At 38.8% G+C, this 20,742-nt stretch overlaps 1 protein-coding gene across 1 annotated transcript in view; it reads right to left on the bottom strand.

The window, feature by feature from the left end:
- The window catches only part of ism2a (isthmin 2a), a 37,222-nt gene extending 16,529 nt beyond the window's left edge, over window positions 1-20,693 (bottom strand). Inside the window, exons 1-4 of the mRNA XM_077239221.1 lie at window positions 19,906-20,693; window positions 11,920-12,162; window positions 8,861-9,146; window positions 1,953-2,090 (exon numbers count right to left, since the gene is read on the bottom strand). Of these exons, the coding sequence (XP_077095336.1) occupies window positions 1,953-2,090; window positions 8,861-9,146; window positions 11,920-12,162; window positions 19,906-20,034 (796 nt within the window). The 5' untranslated portion in view covers window positions 20,035-20,693. The remainder of the gene's footprint in view (window positions 1-1,952; window positions 2,091-8,860; window positions 9,147-11,919; window positions 12,163-19,905) is intronic.
- Window positions 20,694-20,742: the final 49 nt, after the last annotated feature.

Genomic DNA, 20,742 nt, shown 5'->3' with positions numbered 1-20,742 from the left:
AGATTGATGAACAGGGGCATTCAAAAAATAAGAGCACAATAACTCTCTTTCACAATTACAAAAAGAGCAGTTGTAATCAATATCCAGATGAAAACGCTCTAATGTGTCTTTCACAGGATATATTCTGTAAGCAATTTTAAATTACACATCTTTGGTTTTATTTGTTACACAATACTGACTAAGAATTCCCCAAAAATGTTCCCACTCAAATGAGGGAAACATATTAACCCAAACAAATTTAGATGGAGGAGAAGAGATATTAATAAAAAGAGATCTAATCGATTGGTTACTGCATTTATCACCAAGTTTATCTAAAAACAAATGTTTGGAGACTTTACTTCCTACAGTGTTACACCAAGTGCCCTGATTTCTGAATAGAGATACAATTTTGGCAGAAATAGAATTCATGAGAATACAATATTCTTTAATAGAAATATGACACTTAAATTTCAGACGTAGTAAAGTAATACTCAAAAACTGACCATCAGAATTCAACAACTGACCAAATAATAGTATATCAGACTCCAACCAATGTCTAAAAAATAAAGTTTTTCTTTGTTGTGTAATATACTTATTATTCCAAATAAAAAAGGAGTGAGGAGAGAAGTTATGTTTAAAAGCCAAACACCATGTCACAAAGAGGTATTTTGTTAATGTCAAAACTGCATCTAGGGAAAATTTTAAACCACCAAGTTGATTAATTAAATGGTTAGGAAAAAATTTCCACATAGAGCAATTATTTTTTATAAAACATTTTAGCCAATTTATTTTAAAAGTGCTATTCGAAGATGTAAGATCAACAACATTCAAATCACCCTGCTCATATGGATTGCATACTATTTTTTTCATTAAATGATGAGGTTTGTTTTTCCAAACAAAATCAAATAAAAACTTGTCAAACTCTTTGGTAAATGTCTTGGGTACAAATAGAGCTTGGGAGATATACGCAGAACTTGACAAACCTTCAGATTTAGACAATAAGACACGACCATAAATGGATAAATCTCTCTGCAACCAAGAGTCAAAAAAGAGACCGCATTTCTTTGCATTTGAGTCCAAGTTTAAACACTATGAAATGCTCCATTAACATACGGAGCTCTGAAACACTGCCAGCGGGATATTAAACAGGAGGTGTCTGTCCGAGCACACAACGGGTTTTGCGTGGGAACGCAAATATCTCTGCGAGGGAACGCAAAAGTTTTGCGTAGGAACACAAAGTTTCTCGGGGGAACGCAAAAGTTTTGCGAGGGAACGCAAAAGATTTGGGAAAAAAATTCTCCCATCCCACATTTTTTCCATTAGCACGTCCCTTTAGGGGCTCCGTACATTACAAATATTTCATTATAGCATAGTAGATGTTTTTTTCATCAATCAATTTATTTTTGAAGACTTTTTCCAGGAATGCTAACTTTCTCTTATTATCTAATAGCAGTTGTTTTCAGCAGCTCAAAATGTTAAAATAAAGTTATATGGTGTTTATGTAGATTCAGCACTGCAGAGCCTCACTTAGTGTATTTGAGTTTGTAAGAGAACTAATTTTGTGTATGTGCATTTGTGCACGGCAGGTTTGTGGACCGCCCTGTATCAGGGGCTTTTAAAATGAAAGCCCTCATTGAGCTGTCATACTGAAGCCAAGTAAATGCCTGCTGCTCTCAAAGAGCAGTTTCATAGTGTATACAGTACACACACAGAAGGCCAGACTACTCCTTTTCTAACATGAGTCTGGTGCCCCTGGTGTTTGTTCGACTTCTGCATGCCTGACAGAGATGAATGAGAAGCATTAGTGGAGTTTTCCATCACTATCAGCATAATTAGGAGCCGGATGGAATTAAGATCAAGACGTTTTGGGGAAGAGTATCGATAAACAGTGTGCTAACTGCTAAATTTATGCAGTGAAGTGCATTGTGGGGTTGAAAAGGCCTTAGTATAAGTGACAGTATTGACAGTCTCACCAGGACAACGCTCTAAGTCACATGTCCGTGACTCTGTGGCAGTGCAGGCGTAGCCACATGAACGAATCCTCTTCTGATTCCCGTGTCCACAGGTGACACTGCATGGTGACCAGTCGCTCCATTCTTCTTCCTCATATTCTGTAGATGAAAAAATACATGATAACCACAAATGAGTTTTTTTCTTTTTTTTTTACATGTGAAATCTTAAAAATACTTTAGCTCAGTCCTTGTACTGAGGTTACACCTTTAACTTCACTATTTAAGTACCTGTTTGCATTTGAAATGTCTGACATACTGGGATTGAAAAAGAAAAAAAATCCAAAGACAGCCAAGATGGTAAGTGCATCACTCTGTTGTTTGCATAAGGAAGCTAATGATGCGCAACTAAATTAATATTGCGTATTTCTCTGTAAAATTTAATCTCTCTAATGAACAAAATGTGGCCCTCCTGGCAGGCCAGGCATGCTTTTTTTTGTAATAAATATGTCAGAGGTAAAGTCAGCCGCTTACAGCTGTGAGAACTGAGCCAATACAAACACTTCAGCAGGAAGGCAAGGCCTAATAGCTTAGACGCTTTCCAACAATGCTCTCTTTCCACCACCATGCTAAAGAGATTAAAATTTCAGAGCACTCATGGCGGTAGTGATGAAAGAGAAATAAGTGCACTGTTTCCTCGCTAATGCATTTTGGCTGCGTTGCTGCTTGTTACCAGGTGTTGTTGCTAATTGAAGGCCTACATTGTGAAGATGTCCACTTGTACTGTCACGGCCAAAAAAAAAAAAAAAAACACTGATGACAGATGGACTATTGCAAATCGTTCGAACAACTCTCAGAGAATTATAATTTAAAAAAAATTATAATAATAAAAAGCTTCACTGTTAAAAAACAAACAAACATGGTTCTTAAATAATTTTATTTAACTGGTATTAATTGGGCGTTTTCCCATAAAGAAATCCAAATATCCTAAATTTTATTAAATTGTAGATCATTTAGAAAAAACGTCTCGGTTACTTGTGTAACCATCGTTCCCTGATGGAGGTAACGGAGACGTAGTCGACGTTTACCTGTTTTAAACGCATCACATGCTCCGCCCGTGCACGCGGGTATAAATACGGAAGTGGTGGACCTGAAGCAACGCCATGGCATGCAGAGAGGAAGCGGCTTGCCCACAGGCTTTGTAAGCCTTGCCCGTAAGGACGGACGAGAACTTACAGGCCTTAGAGGGGAGACGAGGGTCACCCTTCCATGAGGTAGCGGTCGCCGGACACAACTGCATCGCAACAGACCGCTCCACTGGATATATAGCCTTGTAATCCTTCGCCGCTCCCCCGTCAAGGGTAGTGAGGGGGGAGGAGCTACTCAGGTGGTTTCTGGCAGAGAAAGGTGCCGTCCATGCCCTCGTCAACTACTCATGCACTTCAAGAAAGAATGGTACCGGAGCGGCGAGCTGAGAACCAGACCGGCCCGCTCCGAGAAACCAATCATCCAACCGAGACGGTTCGGGACACGGTGGAGGGTTCCACTCAAGCCCTACCGTCTCGGCGGGCTTTTTTAGCATAGCTGTCATCTCTGAATCTGGCTCGGGCAACGCTGGTTTCCCAGAGGGAGGCAGCGCAACCAAGTCGTCATCTCCAGAGCCCAGCTCCCCTTCCGATGCTGCGATGGACACCCTGTCCTCTGGAGGGGACCTGAATGAAACGGCTGGTCGGTCCACTACAGAGGGACCAGCGCGCTCATCGGGGAGCTCCACCGGTTGCGGTGTCAGAGAGGAGTGAGGGATCCACGGGGCTTTGCCGGGCGGATTACCCGTCACTGTGATCCTCAGGTCACCCAGCACAGACGGCATTCCAGGCCTCCTCTGGGAAATTAACCCAGAGGGTACACTGGAGCGGGGTCTGGGGATGGGGACTCCACCCTCGCGAATGGAGGCGAATCTTGACCTTAACATCGAGAGGGTCATGTTCCCGCAATGAGAAAATGACTCATCCACAAGAGCTGGCTCAGCGTGCTTTAAACCCAGACACGTGATGCAACTCTTGTGACCGTCAGAGGGGGACAGAGCCCTTCCGCACCCAGAAACACACAGATGGAATGGCATCTTGAAAAAGATGCAAACACACCTGTGTAGCTCTTCTAGAAATGGGACCCGTCACCAGTGCCGGAGCACACAGGGAATGACCATGGCAACACTAAATCAGCGAACTGAAATAGTTAAGCACTCACTTTTCCGCCCTCAACCAACCGTCAAGACAAACAAACACAGAAATTGCTTTGCTGTAAAAACAGCATTTGAGAGCTTCTAAGCTCACAATCACCGCTGCACTGCACTAGAACTCCTGCACCAGGAGAGTCTTCCCAGAAGAACATTGACACACACGTTGTAAACCAATAGCACTCTTCAAAGACATCCGAAACGATCGGCTCCTAAGCGAAAGACAACTGGTGCGTGCATCCACTTCCGTATTTATACCCACGCGAGGGCGGAGCGTGTGATGCGTTTCACGCATGCTAATCTCCATTGGTTCGTTTTAAAGAGTACTCGAAGATGACAGGCTCACTGACGCGATCCCCAATCAGTCGACACGTCGACTACGTTGAACCTGAGCAACTGAAAGGGAACTGAGTAAGATAATAAGATACTTTTTTTATCGGTTTAAGCATAAACTTTATTCGATTTTATTCGATTTATGAATAATATAAGAAATAAACTTTCCAATGAGGTAAGAGCAATTTAGACTATTTTTTCTTCTAACAGTTTGAACAAAAATATTAAGCAGCACATTGTTAACAATAAGAAATATTTTTAAGCACCAAAGCAGCATATTTGAATGATTTCTGAAGGACCATGTCATGTGACACTGAAGACTTGAGTAATGATGCTGAAAATTCAGCTTTGCCATCACAGGAATAAATTACATTTTAATAAAATAGAAAACTTTTATTTTAATTGATAATAATATTTCACCATATTAGTGTCAGAGTTTTGCTCTGTTTTTCCATATTTCTTTGTGTATTTACTTTGCCTTCATTGTCTGCTAGTTTGACCTAGTTCCCTGTTGTGTTTCATTAGTCATTAAGTTAACCTGGTGTTCATCTATCTCATTAGTTCAAGTATAAATACTCTCTGTTTTGTTGCATTCATTGTCCTGTCTTGTCTATGTAAATTTATTGTCCTGTCTTGTCTATGTGGATTATGATATTAAAGACTGTTTCCGTTTGAGCCATTCGCCTTTGTGTACTATACTAGGGTGGTGATGGCGCAGTGGATAAGACACATGCCTTTTGTGTGAGAGACCTGGGTTTGAATTCACTGTGACACACCTATGTGTCCCTGAGCAAGACACTTCACCCCTAGTTGCTCCAGAGGCGTGCGACCTCTGACATATATAGCAATTGTAAGTCGCTTTGGATAAAAGCGTCAGATAAATGTAAATGTACTACAGCCATTCATGACAATTTGTGTTTTTACTGTATTTTTGCTCAAATAAATGCAGCCTTGGTGAGCATACAAGACTTCTTTCAAATACATTTTTAAAAATCTTAGCATTCCAAACTTTTAAAAGGTAAAGTGTATATTTAGAAATGACCATATATGACAACAACTAAAAAAAGTAGATATGCCACCAAGCCAGGCATAATAAAACAACAATTGTTAAAAGCAAACTTTTCTATGTAAATCTGAGTTTCTGTTCTAATAAGCTGTTACTGCAACACGAATATCAGGACATTTTTGTTTTGCTTAATTTCTCTTTAAGCAGAGTTGACATCCGTAGCCCCATCTGGTGTAAAATCCGATTGGTCTGAAACCTAGCAGCCTACCATATATGTTTTGTTATTGTGTTGTGTCACACAATGGCACTGGTTTGCAGTGACAAAGTGACCAGACATCATTAATTTACAATGACAGCTGGCCAATTCTAGCAACACAAGAGTTTGAGACCGCAACATTTAAATAGACATACATTTACTATCAGAGAACTTTGTTTCAACTAAAATACCAAAGGCACTGTAATAAGTTACTATAGTAAAACCGTGGTAAATCATTTTCATAAGGGCAGTGGAGAGGAAAAAACGACCTACATTCGACCGAGCTGTTGCCGAACATGGATTGTCTGTAATTCAGTGGCTCACCATAATTGCAGAAAAGTGCTTCATTACTGTACGCCTCTTGCGTAGACCACATCATTAATAATGTGGCTCATTTGCCCTTCTCGGTTTCCCATTCAAGCTTGTTTGTACACAACACACTCCTACTCCAAGTACACTCATTAGGTCTATTTTAGATCCACTGGGGCAACAGAGAGATGCCGTTTCGGTTTCGTACCCACATCCTCAGAGGCTCTACTGCTGACATGACCGCAGCAAGCATGCTGCAATTGCTTCTTTTTTTGCTGGGTGTTGGATTTGACCACACACCACCAATGCACCTTCCCTCTAATGATGCTGACAGAACATGGAGCAACACAACCTTAATGGAGGATCACCCTGAAAGTCAATGACAGATGGAGTTGAAAAATGCCCTATTGAAATAAAGATGGTAAAAGGATATATGTAGATTGTGGAGGAGTCGGACACTGCAGCAAGTTATAGTTTAATAATCCAAATAAGATCTTATCCCCCGGTTTCACAGACAAGACTTAAGATTAAGTCTCATACTAAATGCATGTTTGAGCTGTTTTAACTGAAAGCAACTTGCAGTGACATATCTTAAAATATGTCAGTGCCGTTGTTTTGTCTCAAGATGCACACCAGTAATGATTTTTTTTAAAATAAAAGATACTTATGTTGTTTTTAAAATATACTTTAATGTCCTAATTTGACTAAGGCCTAATCCTGGCTTAATCTAAGCCCTTTCTATGAAACCAGGCCTATGTTATTGAAGTTTTCTATTAAGACTTCGTTTTCCCTGATAATATATTTAATATAAACTTAAAAACAACACATGTATTGGTGCCAAATATTAAAGAGGTGCTAATAAAACACATTGTTGCTTAACTTCATCACTAAAAATAAATAAATAATTGTACACAACACACAACCATACAAAAGTTATGGGTTGGGTAAACATTTTTTTTAAATGTTTTTGGAAGTATTCCAAAAGCTTACCAAAGTTGCATTTATTTGATAAAAAATACAGCAAAGCAGTAATTCTCACTATTAACTAGCTGCTTATTAGCATGCATATTACTAGGATATTGGCTGTTTATTAGTACTTATAAACCACATATTAATGCCTTATTCTGCATGACCAAATTCTTCATCCCTTAATCCTACCCTATACCTAAACTAAACATCTACCTTACTAGCTATAAATAAGTAGTAACTAGGAGTTTATTGAGGAAAAAATTGTAGTTTATGGTTAGTTAATAGTGAGAATTGGATCCCAATCTAAAGTGTGACCTTCTATTTTTAATGTATTTTAAAATGTAACTTATTCCTGTTATGGTAAAGCATCATTTTCAGCGTCATTACTCCAGACTTCAGTGTCACATGATCCTAGATAAATCATGACCAATATGCTGATTCGCTGCTCAAATCGTTTTATTATCAATTTTGAAAACAGTTGTGGTACTCAATGTAAAGTAATAGTGGGAATCATGGTACTTTTTCAGGATTCTCAATGAAAAGATGGTTCAAAAGAACAGCATTTACTTGAAATAGAAATCAAGTAACCCCAAACTTGGGAATGTTAGTATATCTTGTGAGTTTGCAGCTAAGCATTACCTGTTTGGAAATATTTTTTTCAATCATTAATGCTGCCACCTAAAGGCACTAAAAATATGCAAAAAAACCTTTGAGTACAATATTATACTTCCCAGCAGTTGATATTGTTTGCCAATTTTTAAAACGTCTCACACATAAAAGCACAGTGACTGAATGCTTTAACAATATACTCAGGCAATGAATATAACTTTGGTGTGAAAAAAAGGAAACTTTCATTCCAAGGCCCGAGAACTGCCACAAATTCTTGGGAGAACTCAAAGGGCTAGACCGTGTGAATCGCTGCGACCCGTCAGTCGTGGGATGAAAACACAGCAGACGCTTTCTTTGTCAGCCCAAGCATGCTGGGCCTTCTTACAATCTGCAGTCTAATTGAACACAAATATTGGTTGTTTAGAGAGTGAAGAGGCCCTATGCGTCGGGACCCAGGTTTCAAACAGCTACATTTTCCAAGCACTAGTGTCAACTTCAAAGACGAAACACAAAGCTGATGCCTAAGCCCACTGTCACTAACGTGAACCAGACGTAGCGTTGAGTTTCCTCCTGCAATCCCTTATTCAATACTTTCACTGCATAAACTTTTCTTCACCACGAAAAGGTTTGGAGCACTTGATGATAGGTTGTGTTCAGCTTTTTAAGGATAAAAATCCCATTAAAATGGTATTTCAGCACTACGGTTTGCCCCATATGTAAACATTTTGAGGTAATGATCTGCCTAACCGACAAAGAAGCAGTTGAGTGGCCAGATAACATACGTACCACAACTAATATTGTGATAATGTATTAGGACACAAAGCACTGGGTCGCCTTTCACTGTTTACCGTTGATAGGCATCGAGAGAAAGTCTCTAGAAGTGGCGACAGGAATGACATGTTTATGTAGCAGTTCTTGAGTACAACTCTCAAAGCATAAATCATAATGTCAAGACTAAAAGAGGAGGCTGGGGCCCGCATTACTGAGGAAATCAGCTCAGCATACGTTCCAAGAAGCCACAGCATAAGCGCTGATACTTCCGATAACAAGGCTGAAGAAAAACAAAAACTAAAAAACTCATGGTTTCTGATTACACAGTTGGAAAAACATGAAAAGATATTTATTCAGGTCAATTATTAAGATTTTTCTTCATTTTTGCACAGCAACAAGGATGTGCTTCCAAACTCTCTCTGGCAACAACATCCTGTGCTTACCATAATTGTCCATGGAGTCCCAGCCCTTCCATCGTCTGTTCCAGTCTGTGCCCACACCACTCAAAAGGGAATCTTCTCCCTCGTAGCTGAGGTCTCCCTCGTTTTCCTCCAGACTGCCTTGCCCGGGACCTTCTTGACTGGAGTCATGGTATTCCCAGAACAGTGGCCAGAAGAGCTTTTTATGGCCCAGCCACTCTTCTGAGCTCAAAGACCAGTCATTCCTGCTCTCCTTGGCCAGATCCATCTCAATCTCCATCTGTGGGTTGTCCACAACCTCAATGGTAACCTATTGGAGAGATAAAAGTTATATGTTGATCCGCAAAAAATGGATATGAGAAAGTCGTTGCTCTACAAAACCCAGCTTAAGGGGGTCAAGCTAATTTTTGGAACCAGGTCCAGCTCGACCAGGTCCAGTGTCAGATCAACAAACAACCTTCCATAAGCTCTAAGTCTTCCTTTATATCCTGTTTTTTCTCTCCAGGTGAACTATTGGCATAGTGGAGAAACATTTAAGTTAGCAAGTTAGTTCAATTCAATGTAAAATACTGCCCTGCCAAAAAAAGTCGCTGTTTGAAATGAAATAGGAAAATACTTAAGATTGGATCATTATTGTAGTGATTATGTTTCTAGCATGTTATATGTTTGGCAACAGCTCTTCTAACCCCAATTGATGGAGTGTGTAGCTTTTAATTTCTTAAGCATGTAGGAAGACACATCATGGCCATATATCCCAGGATGACAATGTCAAGATTCATCAGGCTCAATTGTGGAAGAATGAGGGAGGGAGCATGAAGAATCATTTTCACACATGAATTGGCACCTCTGAGTCCAGACCTTAAATTCATTGAAAGCTCTTGGGATGTGCTGTAATAGACTTTACAGAGTGCTTGACTCTTGCATTGTCAAGAAGATCCTGACAAATTATTGATGCACCTCTAGATGGAAATAAATGGTGTTATGTTATTTCCCAAATTGTTTGGTCAGGATCTTGTATTGACAATGCAAGAGTCGAGCACTCTGTATTCTATTTAAAATAAATTATGCTCTTTAATTTTTTTCAGTATTCTATAATGAATAATTGTTTACCTGAATGACAGCATATTTGGTTTAATGGCACAGACAAAGGTAACTCTATCGCCCCCTTGAGTACTGTTAAGTTAAAGTTTTCCCTTTTCTCCTGTTTGTTTATTTTGAAAGATGTTTTGAGGTGACAGATTTGCTCTCTGCATGCTTGGGCTCGTAGTGCCCGAGCCAGGCAGACCGGGAAAACGATAGCAAGTGTTCCAGCAGGCCGAGACAAAGGACTGGTTGTTTATTTCCCCTACAGCGTAACAATCTGATGGCTGCAGCAGCTGTTTATAAAGGCACAGAGCAGTTTAGAACGGGTGATTACGCTACTGTAACTGCCCTGTTTACAACAGTCGGCCTCCACCTCCTCTAATCAACTAATCATGACTGTATTCTACTCTCATACTTCCAAAAAACACAACACATCGCTTTTAAGGACAAAAAGATCCAAGGTTTAGATCATTGGAGGTCCATTAAACTGAAAATTTAAGTTCAATGGCAACAAAGATACTACTTTACTGGCAAAAATACTACTTTATATTTTTATATGAAATATATAATTTCAAAAACATGTTTTACTCTAAAACTGCAAAAAAATTGTTGTGTTCCAAAATTGAGGTTGATATCTCAAAAAAGTTAGCTTTCAGTAAGATTTTGTTTGGCCGCAGTACCTACCAAAAGTTTTCAATAGATAAAAATTAGTTTCCCATTCATTTCCAATGCGGTAATTTTTTGACGCAGAAACACAAGTGTGACTTTTTTTTTCCAGGACAATTTAACCTTTTCGAATCATGCCCATTACTTTTTTTTATGTTCACGTACAGTAGAAAGTGCCAAAACCTTTACCAAGTTCTGTACCATTCCGATGAAGTAAACAATTCTAAAAAAACGCAAGTAATTTTTTTTGGTCAAAAGTGACCAAAAAGCAAAAGGAATCTCTATTGTATTACTTTATAAAGTTCGTATCAAATTTGTTACCATTATGAATGGGGACTCATTGAGAAATTTGTTTTAAAAAAGATGAAATCAAGATAGGAAATTTCTCAAAACATAAGAAAGTGTTCAGTACATACATTTACATTGGCTGCCGCCATATTAAAGACACATAAAAAACAAAATAGCTTTTTTCTAAAAAAGTAGAGATGGACCCGTCCCACTTGGAAGACTCTGGAATTTTCCCTATTATAAAAGTCAATTTGCTTACCAGGGATCTCCTGTGTATTTTTTCCCTGAAGTCTAACTTCGTTTCCTCTCAAGACCACTTACACACATAAACTTCATAACAGTCCTAAAAATATAAAAATCCCTTCTTTACCGGTGTTGTAAAAGCATTTAAAGATTGGGATCTGCTCTTGGAGGGAGCATTAAAAGTGGCTGTTAAAATAATACTATGGCCTTTCACCTTTTGGATTTTCTTTTTGGTACACTGTGCAGAAGTTTGAGCGGAATAGCTGAAATGAGCTACACCGGTATAAAGGTCTCGCTTGGGGTAATTTAAGAGGCCTTTCCGGTTAAGGAGCAGCTGTGACATGACCAGCAACAGCGCAGAAACCCGAAGTCCCTACTGCAATCACAGCAGCAATAACAGTGAAACAATGAGTGCATAGGTTAATTACATACACCACAAACTGTTGCCAAGTAAAATCAATCCATTACCCAACTCATTATACAATGATTTAGTTCACCCTAAGGAAAGAAATGACAAGGTTTTGGGAACGGTGAGATGTTAAACATATTTGGAATAACAAACTACCGCCATAATATTAACAACTGTCTTTAAAAGAACTAATGCCAAGATTATAGACATACAACAAAAGAAACCCAAGACCCCCAAGACACGAAATGACTGATTCAGTTCATTTACCTCATTTTCTTGTGGTCCTACAGTCTATAAACACTGTATTTTTTCTTTAAAAGCATGTATACACAGGAAGAAACTTGACTCTGAGGCAATCAAAATGACAATAAGGTGTGATTGGGCCTGTTCTTACTTGAATGTTGGGGTTTTGGGAGCCCAGGTCTGCGTTGGCAAGGTCGGGAAAGTTCTTCAGGTCTAAAATGAAGGGTTCATCTTCCTGTGGAGCAGGCTTGAGTAGGACTTCCTCTGAACGAATCTGCGACCATCTTCTCTTATGACGTTGAGGTGAAGGCGGCGCACTCCTAAGTTGGTTCCGCCGCTGAATGTCCTGTAGAGTCATCTGTCTGACATCTTTGGAGCCACCGTGACCTCTGACCTGGGAAGAGCACACATAGTATCCAATTAAAATAACATCTGGTGATCGGATAATCTTTATTTAGATGAAAGCACATCATTTCTTCGTCATGAAGTTTCGTCATGCACGTAAAGATGGTTAGAGGATCTGTTTTAGTTCAACACCATATCAAATCTATACAGCTGTGACCTTATAGCCCATATGAAAAAGATGTCTGAGTTTCAAATAAACCCATCTGGAGTGAAATGTCTAACACATGACAGCATATCAGGTGGATTTTGGAACAAGAATAGTAGAAATCATGGAAATAATTTAAGACCTTTCTTCGGCTTTAATGATCCAGGAAAAGCCAGTTTCCCAGACCTTTGGAAGACTCCTTCAGTGTCTTTTTGGGTTTTCGTATATAAGAGCACTCTTCGAGTTCTATGCTGCATATCTGTCAATCGATGGTCAATTGGGTTACCATTAGTAACATAACAAAACAGACAGCAGAGAAACATCAACAAGGAAGAGGAATTGCACGCTTGCTCATTCTTTCTCACAAGTCTGAGACAGTCATGGCTCACTCTCTTGACAGCTGTTTGACATTACGGGTAATGCTGCGCTCAGCGGATGGAGAGGGACTGTGAATTCCTGGACGAAGACTCAGGAGTCGGGACAGTGCATGCAGGTAAATGATTACACATTAAGGGATATGTATCTCTTTCATCTGGTTTACTTTAATATGGAGACATAAAGTCTGTAGCGGTACAAAAAAAGTCTTTCCAGTTGTCCTCAAACCATGAGAGTCCTCCAATGCACTTAGCTGCTTGATACTAATCATTTCAAACTAAAGTCTCAAGCCTCAAGAATGAGGCAGGTGATTTTAAAATATTAAGCCATAAAGTGCTTAAACTCTTATTTTGTTTATTAAAGATGATAATGCATTTAAATATTACATTAATATAATTATTTAAATATCTAAAATGATTTATTACTGTTTCTTCAAGCTGCATCAGTTCCTGTAATTTTCTAATTATTATTCATAAAGTAAATATGAAATCATAAATCAACTAATTATTATTCATAAATTAAGCATGAAATCAAAATTGACCTCTACTTAATTTATTAATAAATGTAAAAATGATCAAATAATAACTAAGTGTGTGTGTGATATATATATATAGACATAGAAATCACAGATATGTCATTCATATATATGTATATATATATATATAATGAATTATCTGTGATTTCTATGTTGCTTAATTGATTACATTTGTATGTTGAAGAAAATGGTTTGGACCAGTGAACAGAATTGATTGAACAGAATATATAACTCTTGGTCATGGATCAATAAAAGTAAGATACAAAATTATTGCTAATATTATTTTCTCCCACCCACACATCCTGCATACACGGAGTTGTGCAGAATAAGATCAGGAGCATTTAAGTGTTGTAAGTAAATGGGGTCTATGTTCATGTTGTCTTTAACTGCATGCATTCTCCAACATGCAATAAACACCAGATGAAACTCAGTTTAGACTTTACATTTTGGGCCATGCTGCGCTTCAAAGACTTTTTGTGGAGGCCCTGTCTATAAGCAACCACAGACTTCAAAAAGAACAGCAACATACACAAGCATAACTCAGAAAGAAAGAGACACACATGTCCTCATCATGACCACATCATACTGCAAGCCTACTCTTTCAAATCTCCATCTCAAATCCTCACAGATTCAGAAGATATCCTTAGTGTGTTATCCCTGCTCTTCCTCATCTACAGACTTGGTTTGGTGGTCCAAATGTTCCCTTCTGATGCAGCAGAGGAGAGAGGTGGGGAGTTGGGGTCTGTCTGATCAAAGCCTCTCTCTACTGATCATGCGTGGCCTGCCTTGTCTCACTTCACTGCCTGTGTCTCTCCCACACGCAAAACAGATGTCCTCTCTCCCAGACGATAAACTCCACCCTGGCGCTCTACTGAAGTTCATCATCACAGGAGGTGGGGAGGAAAGGAAGCTCTTTTAATTATTTTTACACAATTATTGACATACAAGCAACAACATTTCTATCTAAATTCAGTATTTTATGATTTTATTGAGATTTGTTCTGCACAGATTAAGTTAGATAAATTGGATTACTGACCGTCAAGGCTTGATAAAGTGGTCAAAATGCTTCAATAATAAAATAAAATGTGTGACAATACTTTAAAATCTAGTCGAGAAAGCTTTGTATGCATTTATGTAATGTTGTCATCGACTTGTGCGCGTGAGTGGTTACACTTCCTGTTTGAAACAACAAACACACACAGCGTGAGTCGTGATGTCGGATGCAAACAAATGGCTCCTAGTACGAAATTATTCTTTTTAATGAGTTTCTTTTCAAAATTCACTTCACGAACTATAGCTTCCTCCCAGTTCACAAACGTTTGCATGATTCTATGCCGTTTTGTAGTATAAATAGTGTGAATAGTGTGTTGAAAATTCAAAAAGGCAACATGGGCTTCAAATACCCATATGATGCAGTTTTTGTAAGCAAAAAGATGAAGTGTGGAATGTTGGAAATGTCATGCACTCAACTGTTTGAGCTTCAGACTCCAATGCTGGATGACAATACCTTCTAAAATCCATGTACTAAACGGTTGAGATAGTGCATAGTGTATTCAGTAGGGGTGTAGCGGTACATGTGTTTGTCCAGAAACGGCACGGTACGTACGGAAGTCACATTTCGGTGCATAAAGTCAGACGACGAATTCAGTCAGTCACAGGCGATCCACACTCCAATCCAGAAGGGGACGCGTGCAGTAATGTAATGCTGTTTGCTAACCACCACAACAGGAAAAAAAGCAGAAAAAGAAGAGACGATCTATGCGCCAACCCAAAACAAGGGGTGCATCCCAATTCGCGTACTTATGCTCTATTCTATTACATTTTTAAGTATAAAAAGTGCGAGTAGTGTATTCAAACAGAAAATTCTAAAAAGAAAAAGTGCCATTTAAAATTATTTTGCATCGACTGGCTGATTTTCATAATGATATATAATATATACTTATATATATAACTGCAGGAGCGTCGGATAAGTGATCCAAAACTCAAATCTTTTTGGTTGGCACATTTGCATCAATGAACGACAAAAAAACAGTTAGTATATATGTTCATCTGCATGAATATTCCATAGCCAGGAATCTATTGTTTCTATTTAAATCTCGTTTGTGCAGCATTTTCATGTATGACATAAAGGGCATTTAAAAGACAGCAATGCGGCTCACTAGGATTTTAGCAGAGTAAATGTGTCAGCTAAATGAACCTCTAGGAAGTGCACACAGTTGGAGTGCAGAAGGGAACTACTGTCCATTTTTTACAGTTATGTGAAAACCAATGGGTTGTTACCATCCACAAAGTTTTCTCTGCCTGCCTGTAGTGAGTCCAATGAAGGATCTCAAGTGTTTCCTCACTTTGTGGGCCTTTCAGAGATCTTTCATACCTTTCCCTTCAATCATTCTATAATCAAACCTCTGAGAAAAAGTCACGCCAAGATAAGCTCCTCACTCAGCATTGCCGTTTGTATTAGTTTCTTTCTTCACATGGGTGAAACTGCTTACCCACCAGCTGAGACGAAAGGGATGGCTAAGATTTCACATGAGTACTACAGGTTAATACGAGAAAAGGAACTTTAAAGAATACTTTCCTCGGCTCACAACAACTGACTTGAACAGAAGTCCCTGAAGACAGAATTCCTGACTCTTCACAAAGTGGGCCAACAGAAACAGAGGAGGCAAGACTGCAAGGCCACTCGCGAGCAGAGTGACATGGTAAGGATGGAATCCTGCCCAGATCCTAGCAGAGACCATCCTTGTCCTCATGCCTTTATGTTGTTCTTTCTCTCTATTTTTTTCTTCCAGCATTCCGCCATGTTACAATCTGATTCTCTTGGCATGCCTCGACAGCATCAGTGTACCATGTGTTATCTCCTCTCACAAACAGTTATTGTGTTTTATAGGACGTGCCATCTGGACGGGCGCTGGGACCTAAAAGAATAAACGAATACGCCCCTGCCAAAATAAATACCACACACACATGGTCTCGGGCTACTTTGAGCTGAATATGCTGGAGCCGAGGTGCCACTACAACAAGGGCAGGCTATCAGGGCACCGAAGCTGGAGAGGCAACAGAGTCCCAAAGCACATGAAACATTTAGAGTCTGATTTCCCCAACACTCTCACAAAGCATTACCTCTGACCGCCTAGAAAGAGAGCAAATGGGACGCATTAGTGACGGAAAACTGAGCGGCTTGTTCATAATTCAATAAAATGGATGGATTTGATTATTCTCTTCCAAAAAAGAAGTAAAGCAATGTTTTTCTTTGAGTCAAGGATTAATCACATTGTCAGAAGTCCTTATTCCTTGCCGACATGTCATGCAGTTAAAACTATGGAAGCTCATTTCTGCCTCAGTGTGAAAAAATAAAAAGGTAACTGTGGCACTAATTAATTTCTCATTAATTCTTTATTTCTTAAGTTGCCAATTTATATCTCAAAATTGCAACTTTGCATCTCATATTGTATCTTTTTTTTTTATTGTGACTTTATAGGTCACAATTGGAACTTTTTTTATTGCAACTTTTTTCTCATAATTGCGACTTCATATCTCCCATTTTTGAGTTAATTTCTTGTAATCGCAACAGTTTAGACTGAATGTCTTACAATTTCAATGTTATGCTTTATACGATTGTGGTATTATTTCTTGTTGCTTTATTTTTTTTTCATTTACCTGGATTGTTTTATACAATGGCGGAAATAGGATTCCACACAACCCCTCTTTGTGTGCAGCAAGTGAAACTCAAGAATATAATGCACTGATGGATATATCCCACACAGATCCATGTCTGGCTTCTCTCAGATGGCTTGTGTCAAAAACTGCTCATTAATATCATCTATCCTTCAGAAATCGCATTCCATTTGGAGAATTCCTGTTGACACTCGACTAACAGCTGGTACCAAATATACCAGCGGTACTGTCCACATTGATATCAACTCTATTAATGTTATAAATTGAAAAAAAAAGAGGTAAATTGGATGCATATCTGCTCTTTTACGAGCTTCAGATGTTTATAATCAGATCTCGGTGCTGCACAACATGTTTTGTAGGGCCAAGATCTAAAAAATAGTTGTACTCAGCAACATGCAGGCACGTTATTAAATCTATTTCTACATTCAAGGTGATGTGTGTGTTCTGGTGGTTTTTGTGAAATATTATCTGGTATTTCTTCATTAAATCCTGAATATAGCTTTCACAGCATCTATACCAGGGCATTCGCTATATACTTTCAAACAGATTATGGTTTACAGTTTCAGCTTAACCTCAATTAGAGCACTGGACATTTGAGAGGTTTCCGCAATGCTAAGAAACGGCAACATGAACTTCAGAGCGGGGCTGAAGAATTTGGCGCCATTTGTGGAATTGGTGTCTGCTTGGGTCGAGGAGAAGAACAGCCCTGTGATTATTGAGCTTATCAATTGTAGCACCAAGGCCGCTGAAGTCCTACCTGACCCTATGCGATTTTATAAGAGCGTTGTGTATTGGATCCAGCTAGCTGTTTTGATTAGTAAGTGTCCATTTTTGTGTGAAGCAAAGACTTCCTGTTGCGCAGGGGAAACAATGGCCCTCCCATGTCTGCCTGAACCCCGGTGGCTACTTTAATAAAAACATCTTTCCCAGTTGGCTTAAAAGGTGGGGGAGACGTGACGTTTTCAGACAGTGCACAAAGACAGTCTTGTATCACCCGAGTATCGCCGCATACTGTTCTGCTTTCTGTCAGATCTTCGCACCCTTAAGCAAGATGTGTTCTTAATCCCCCGCTCAGGTTGTGCGTAGTAAGTCGAGTATCTGCTATATTGATTGATTCACATGCACATGTAAGAGGGGCCTTAGTTTTACATCTAGGATAGTGAACTTATGTTCAAAATTCTTTTCAGAGGGGAAATGGCTATTGAAAGGCAGCCTGGGGTGGGTTTGCATTTCCTCTCTGCGTTAACACTCCATAAAGCTGATCCATGAAAAAAAGTCACAGCATAACCCAGGATTCAGTATGACCTCACTTTGCTGCTGAAGGAGAAATTAATGAATAAAAATACCCAAAACAACCTATGAACTGTGGTTTATCATTTAACAGATGGAGAAAATTAACCACCCCGCCATTCCAGGCATTATAAGCACACATTAACTATGGAAACTGTATTTTCAGTGTGGTTTGACCTCTAATAAACTTTATTCTGGTTATTTCTGGATATATGATATGATATGATATGATATGATATGATATGATATGATATGATATGATATGATATGATAGGATGTAATAAAAAGATTCATACCCGTTTGACAACTGATGCTCTATGAAAACTCCTTTAAATTAATTGAGTTTTGAAGCATAGTGGAAGAGACCGGGGCTAGTTGTCACAGCAAATATGGGTGGTGATGGCGCAGTGGATAAGACACATGCCTTTGGTGTGAGAGACCCGGGTTCGAATCCACTGTGAGACACCAATGTGTCCCTGAGCAAGACACTTAACCCCTAGTTGCTCCAGAGGCATGCGACCTCTGACATATATAGCAATTGTAATTCGCTTTGGATAAAAGCGTAAGCTAAATGTAAAAATGACAAAAAAATTAAATGTAAAATCACTGTTCTGGCCTACTAATATTGCAATTCATAAATGTATCCCTTTAAAAAGACAACATGTGACATTTTCCCATGACCAGACATTTATGACAGACACCCTTGTCTTGAAAACACAGTTCATACTTTCAGTTAAAATATATAAAAACACATATGTTTAACTGGATGGTATAGTTACTGGAATATACTGTAGCCCATGTGACATTTTACCCTGTTTGACAACTAGGTATTCCTTAGTGGTTGAAAGACCTAATCGGGTGACAAAAGATTTCACAGACTGTTATTGTAATTTGATTTGATTTGATTTTCAGAACATCTCTGACCAAGATGACCATAATCTGGAACATTAAAACCTGGTTCGACAGACAGGGCTTAGATTAAGCCAGGATTATGCCTTAGTTCAATTAGGACATTTAAGTAGCTTTTATAAACATGCCTTAAAAACATTACTGGTTTGCATCTTGAGACAGTGATAAAACAGTGGCACTGACATATTTAAAGATATGTCAGTGCAAGTTGCTTTCAGTTAAACCTGCTCAAACATGGGACTAGACTTAAGCCTTGCTGTGAAACCGGGGGTAATAATTATTCCATGTGACTACAGATCTAGTTTTAGATCTTTAAACTATGATATGTTGAAAAAGATTCAAATGTCATTCAAGTTAATTTGATCTTCTGTTATTTCAGTATAGCTTCTTTTAAAATGCACAATAAGTGCTAATGGGATAAAAAAATAAATAAGGGTGCTTAAAGGGATACTTCAGGATTTCTCTGATCACTATTAAATACACATTCATCTTCCCAGAGCTGAAGTATCCCTTTAAGGGTGCCATGAAGCCAATTTGATCCTGGATCTATGGTCTAATTAATAGTATAATATAATATAATAGTAATAATATACATATAGTTATAGATAGCTATAGTTATATATTATTATTATTATTTAGGATTCTCTGACTAACTAATTTGGAAGTTGTGAGATGAGATAAAGCAATTAATTTAAACATGGATCAACTCTGCTATTACTGTGAAATGAAATGTTCAAAAAAATCTTAAAAACTTGACTAATAACAAAAAGAATTGTAAGTGTCAATCATTGAAACCATACCTCTATAGATGTACCACTCTTGGTCTTGATGTGATTTGCTTTGCGTCTTTTTGCAGGAAACCCCTTCGCCAACAGAAGACAAAGTGTCAAAAAAACTGCCCACCGTAGAGCTTGGCTTCGAATCAGCATGACTTCATAAAAATAATAATAGTTTTTGCAATGTTTTTCAATTATGCACCACTTTTGATATGTTACTATGAACTGCACTCAATCCTCTTCAGTTCCAATGTGCATGTGTGTCTCCTTCCATCCCTCATATAAAACCAATCCATTTAAAACGTCAGAAAGACATTAAACATGCTGGGGAGATTCTCAATGAGCAACAGAACAGCCTTCAAGAGTCATGTCCGTGTGTTCCTCAGATCCTCTGACTCTGAGAGGTTCTTGGTTTCCAAACGCATTTCAGCAGTTCCCAAACTTCAACATTCCTCTCGAGTTCTTCGGATTATATTCCATGTGTAGTGACTTCGTCTCTATCCAGTGTATGTATGAAGAACAGTCTTCTTTAATTGTGATTCTGCGGTGGATAGCTCCTCAATCACGCGTCTCGCGGAGCGCACTGAACAACTGAAGCTCCAAGGCGCAAAGAACATCAATCCTCGCTACCCGTGAATGCAGGTCTATGATGCTCTATGGTGCACACAGAAGTCTACACCTCATGCAGGTACTGTGGTAAAGGACCTTCAATAATTCACTGGCTGGATGAGACATTCATCTACCTCCGCTTGTGTGACGTCTCTGGAGGAGGGGTTCATATAACCCCACTGTGACCGACTGACTGAATGCATGAATGAATGACTGAAGCTGCGTGGGGTATAAAATCCTCATGAGATCCAG

Source organism: Siphateles boraxobius, unplaced genomic scaffold, assembly GCF_051911475.1.
Source record: "Siphateles boraxobius isolate OS27281-9 unplaced genomic scaffold, OSU_SipBor_1 22, whole genome shotgun sequence".
Lineage (NCBI taxonomy): Eukaryota > Metazoa > Chordata > Actinopteri > Cypriniformes > Leuciscidae > Siphateles > Siphateles boraxobius.
This window is presented reverse-complemented; position numbering and strand designations above follow the sequence as displayed.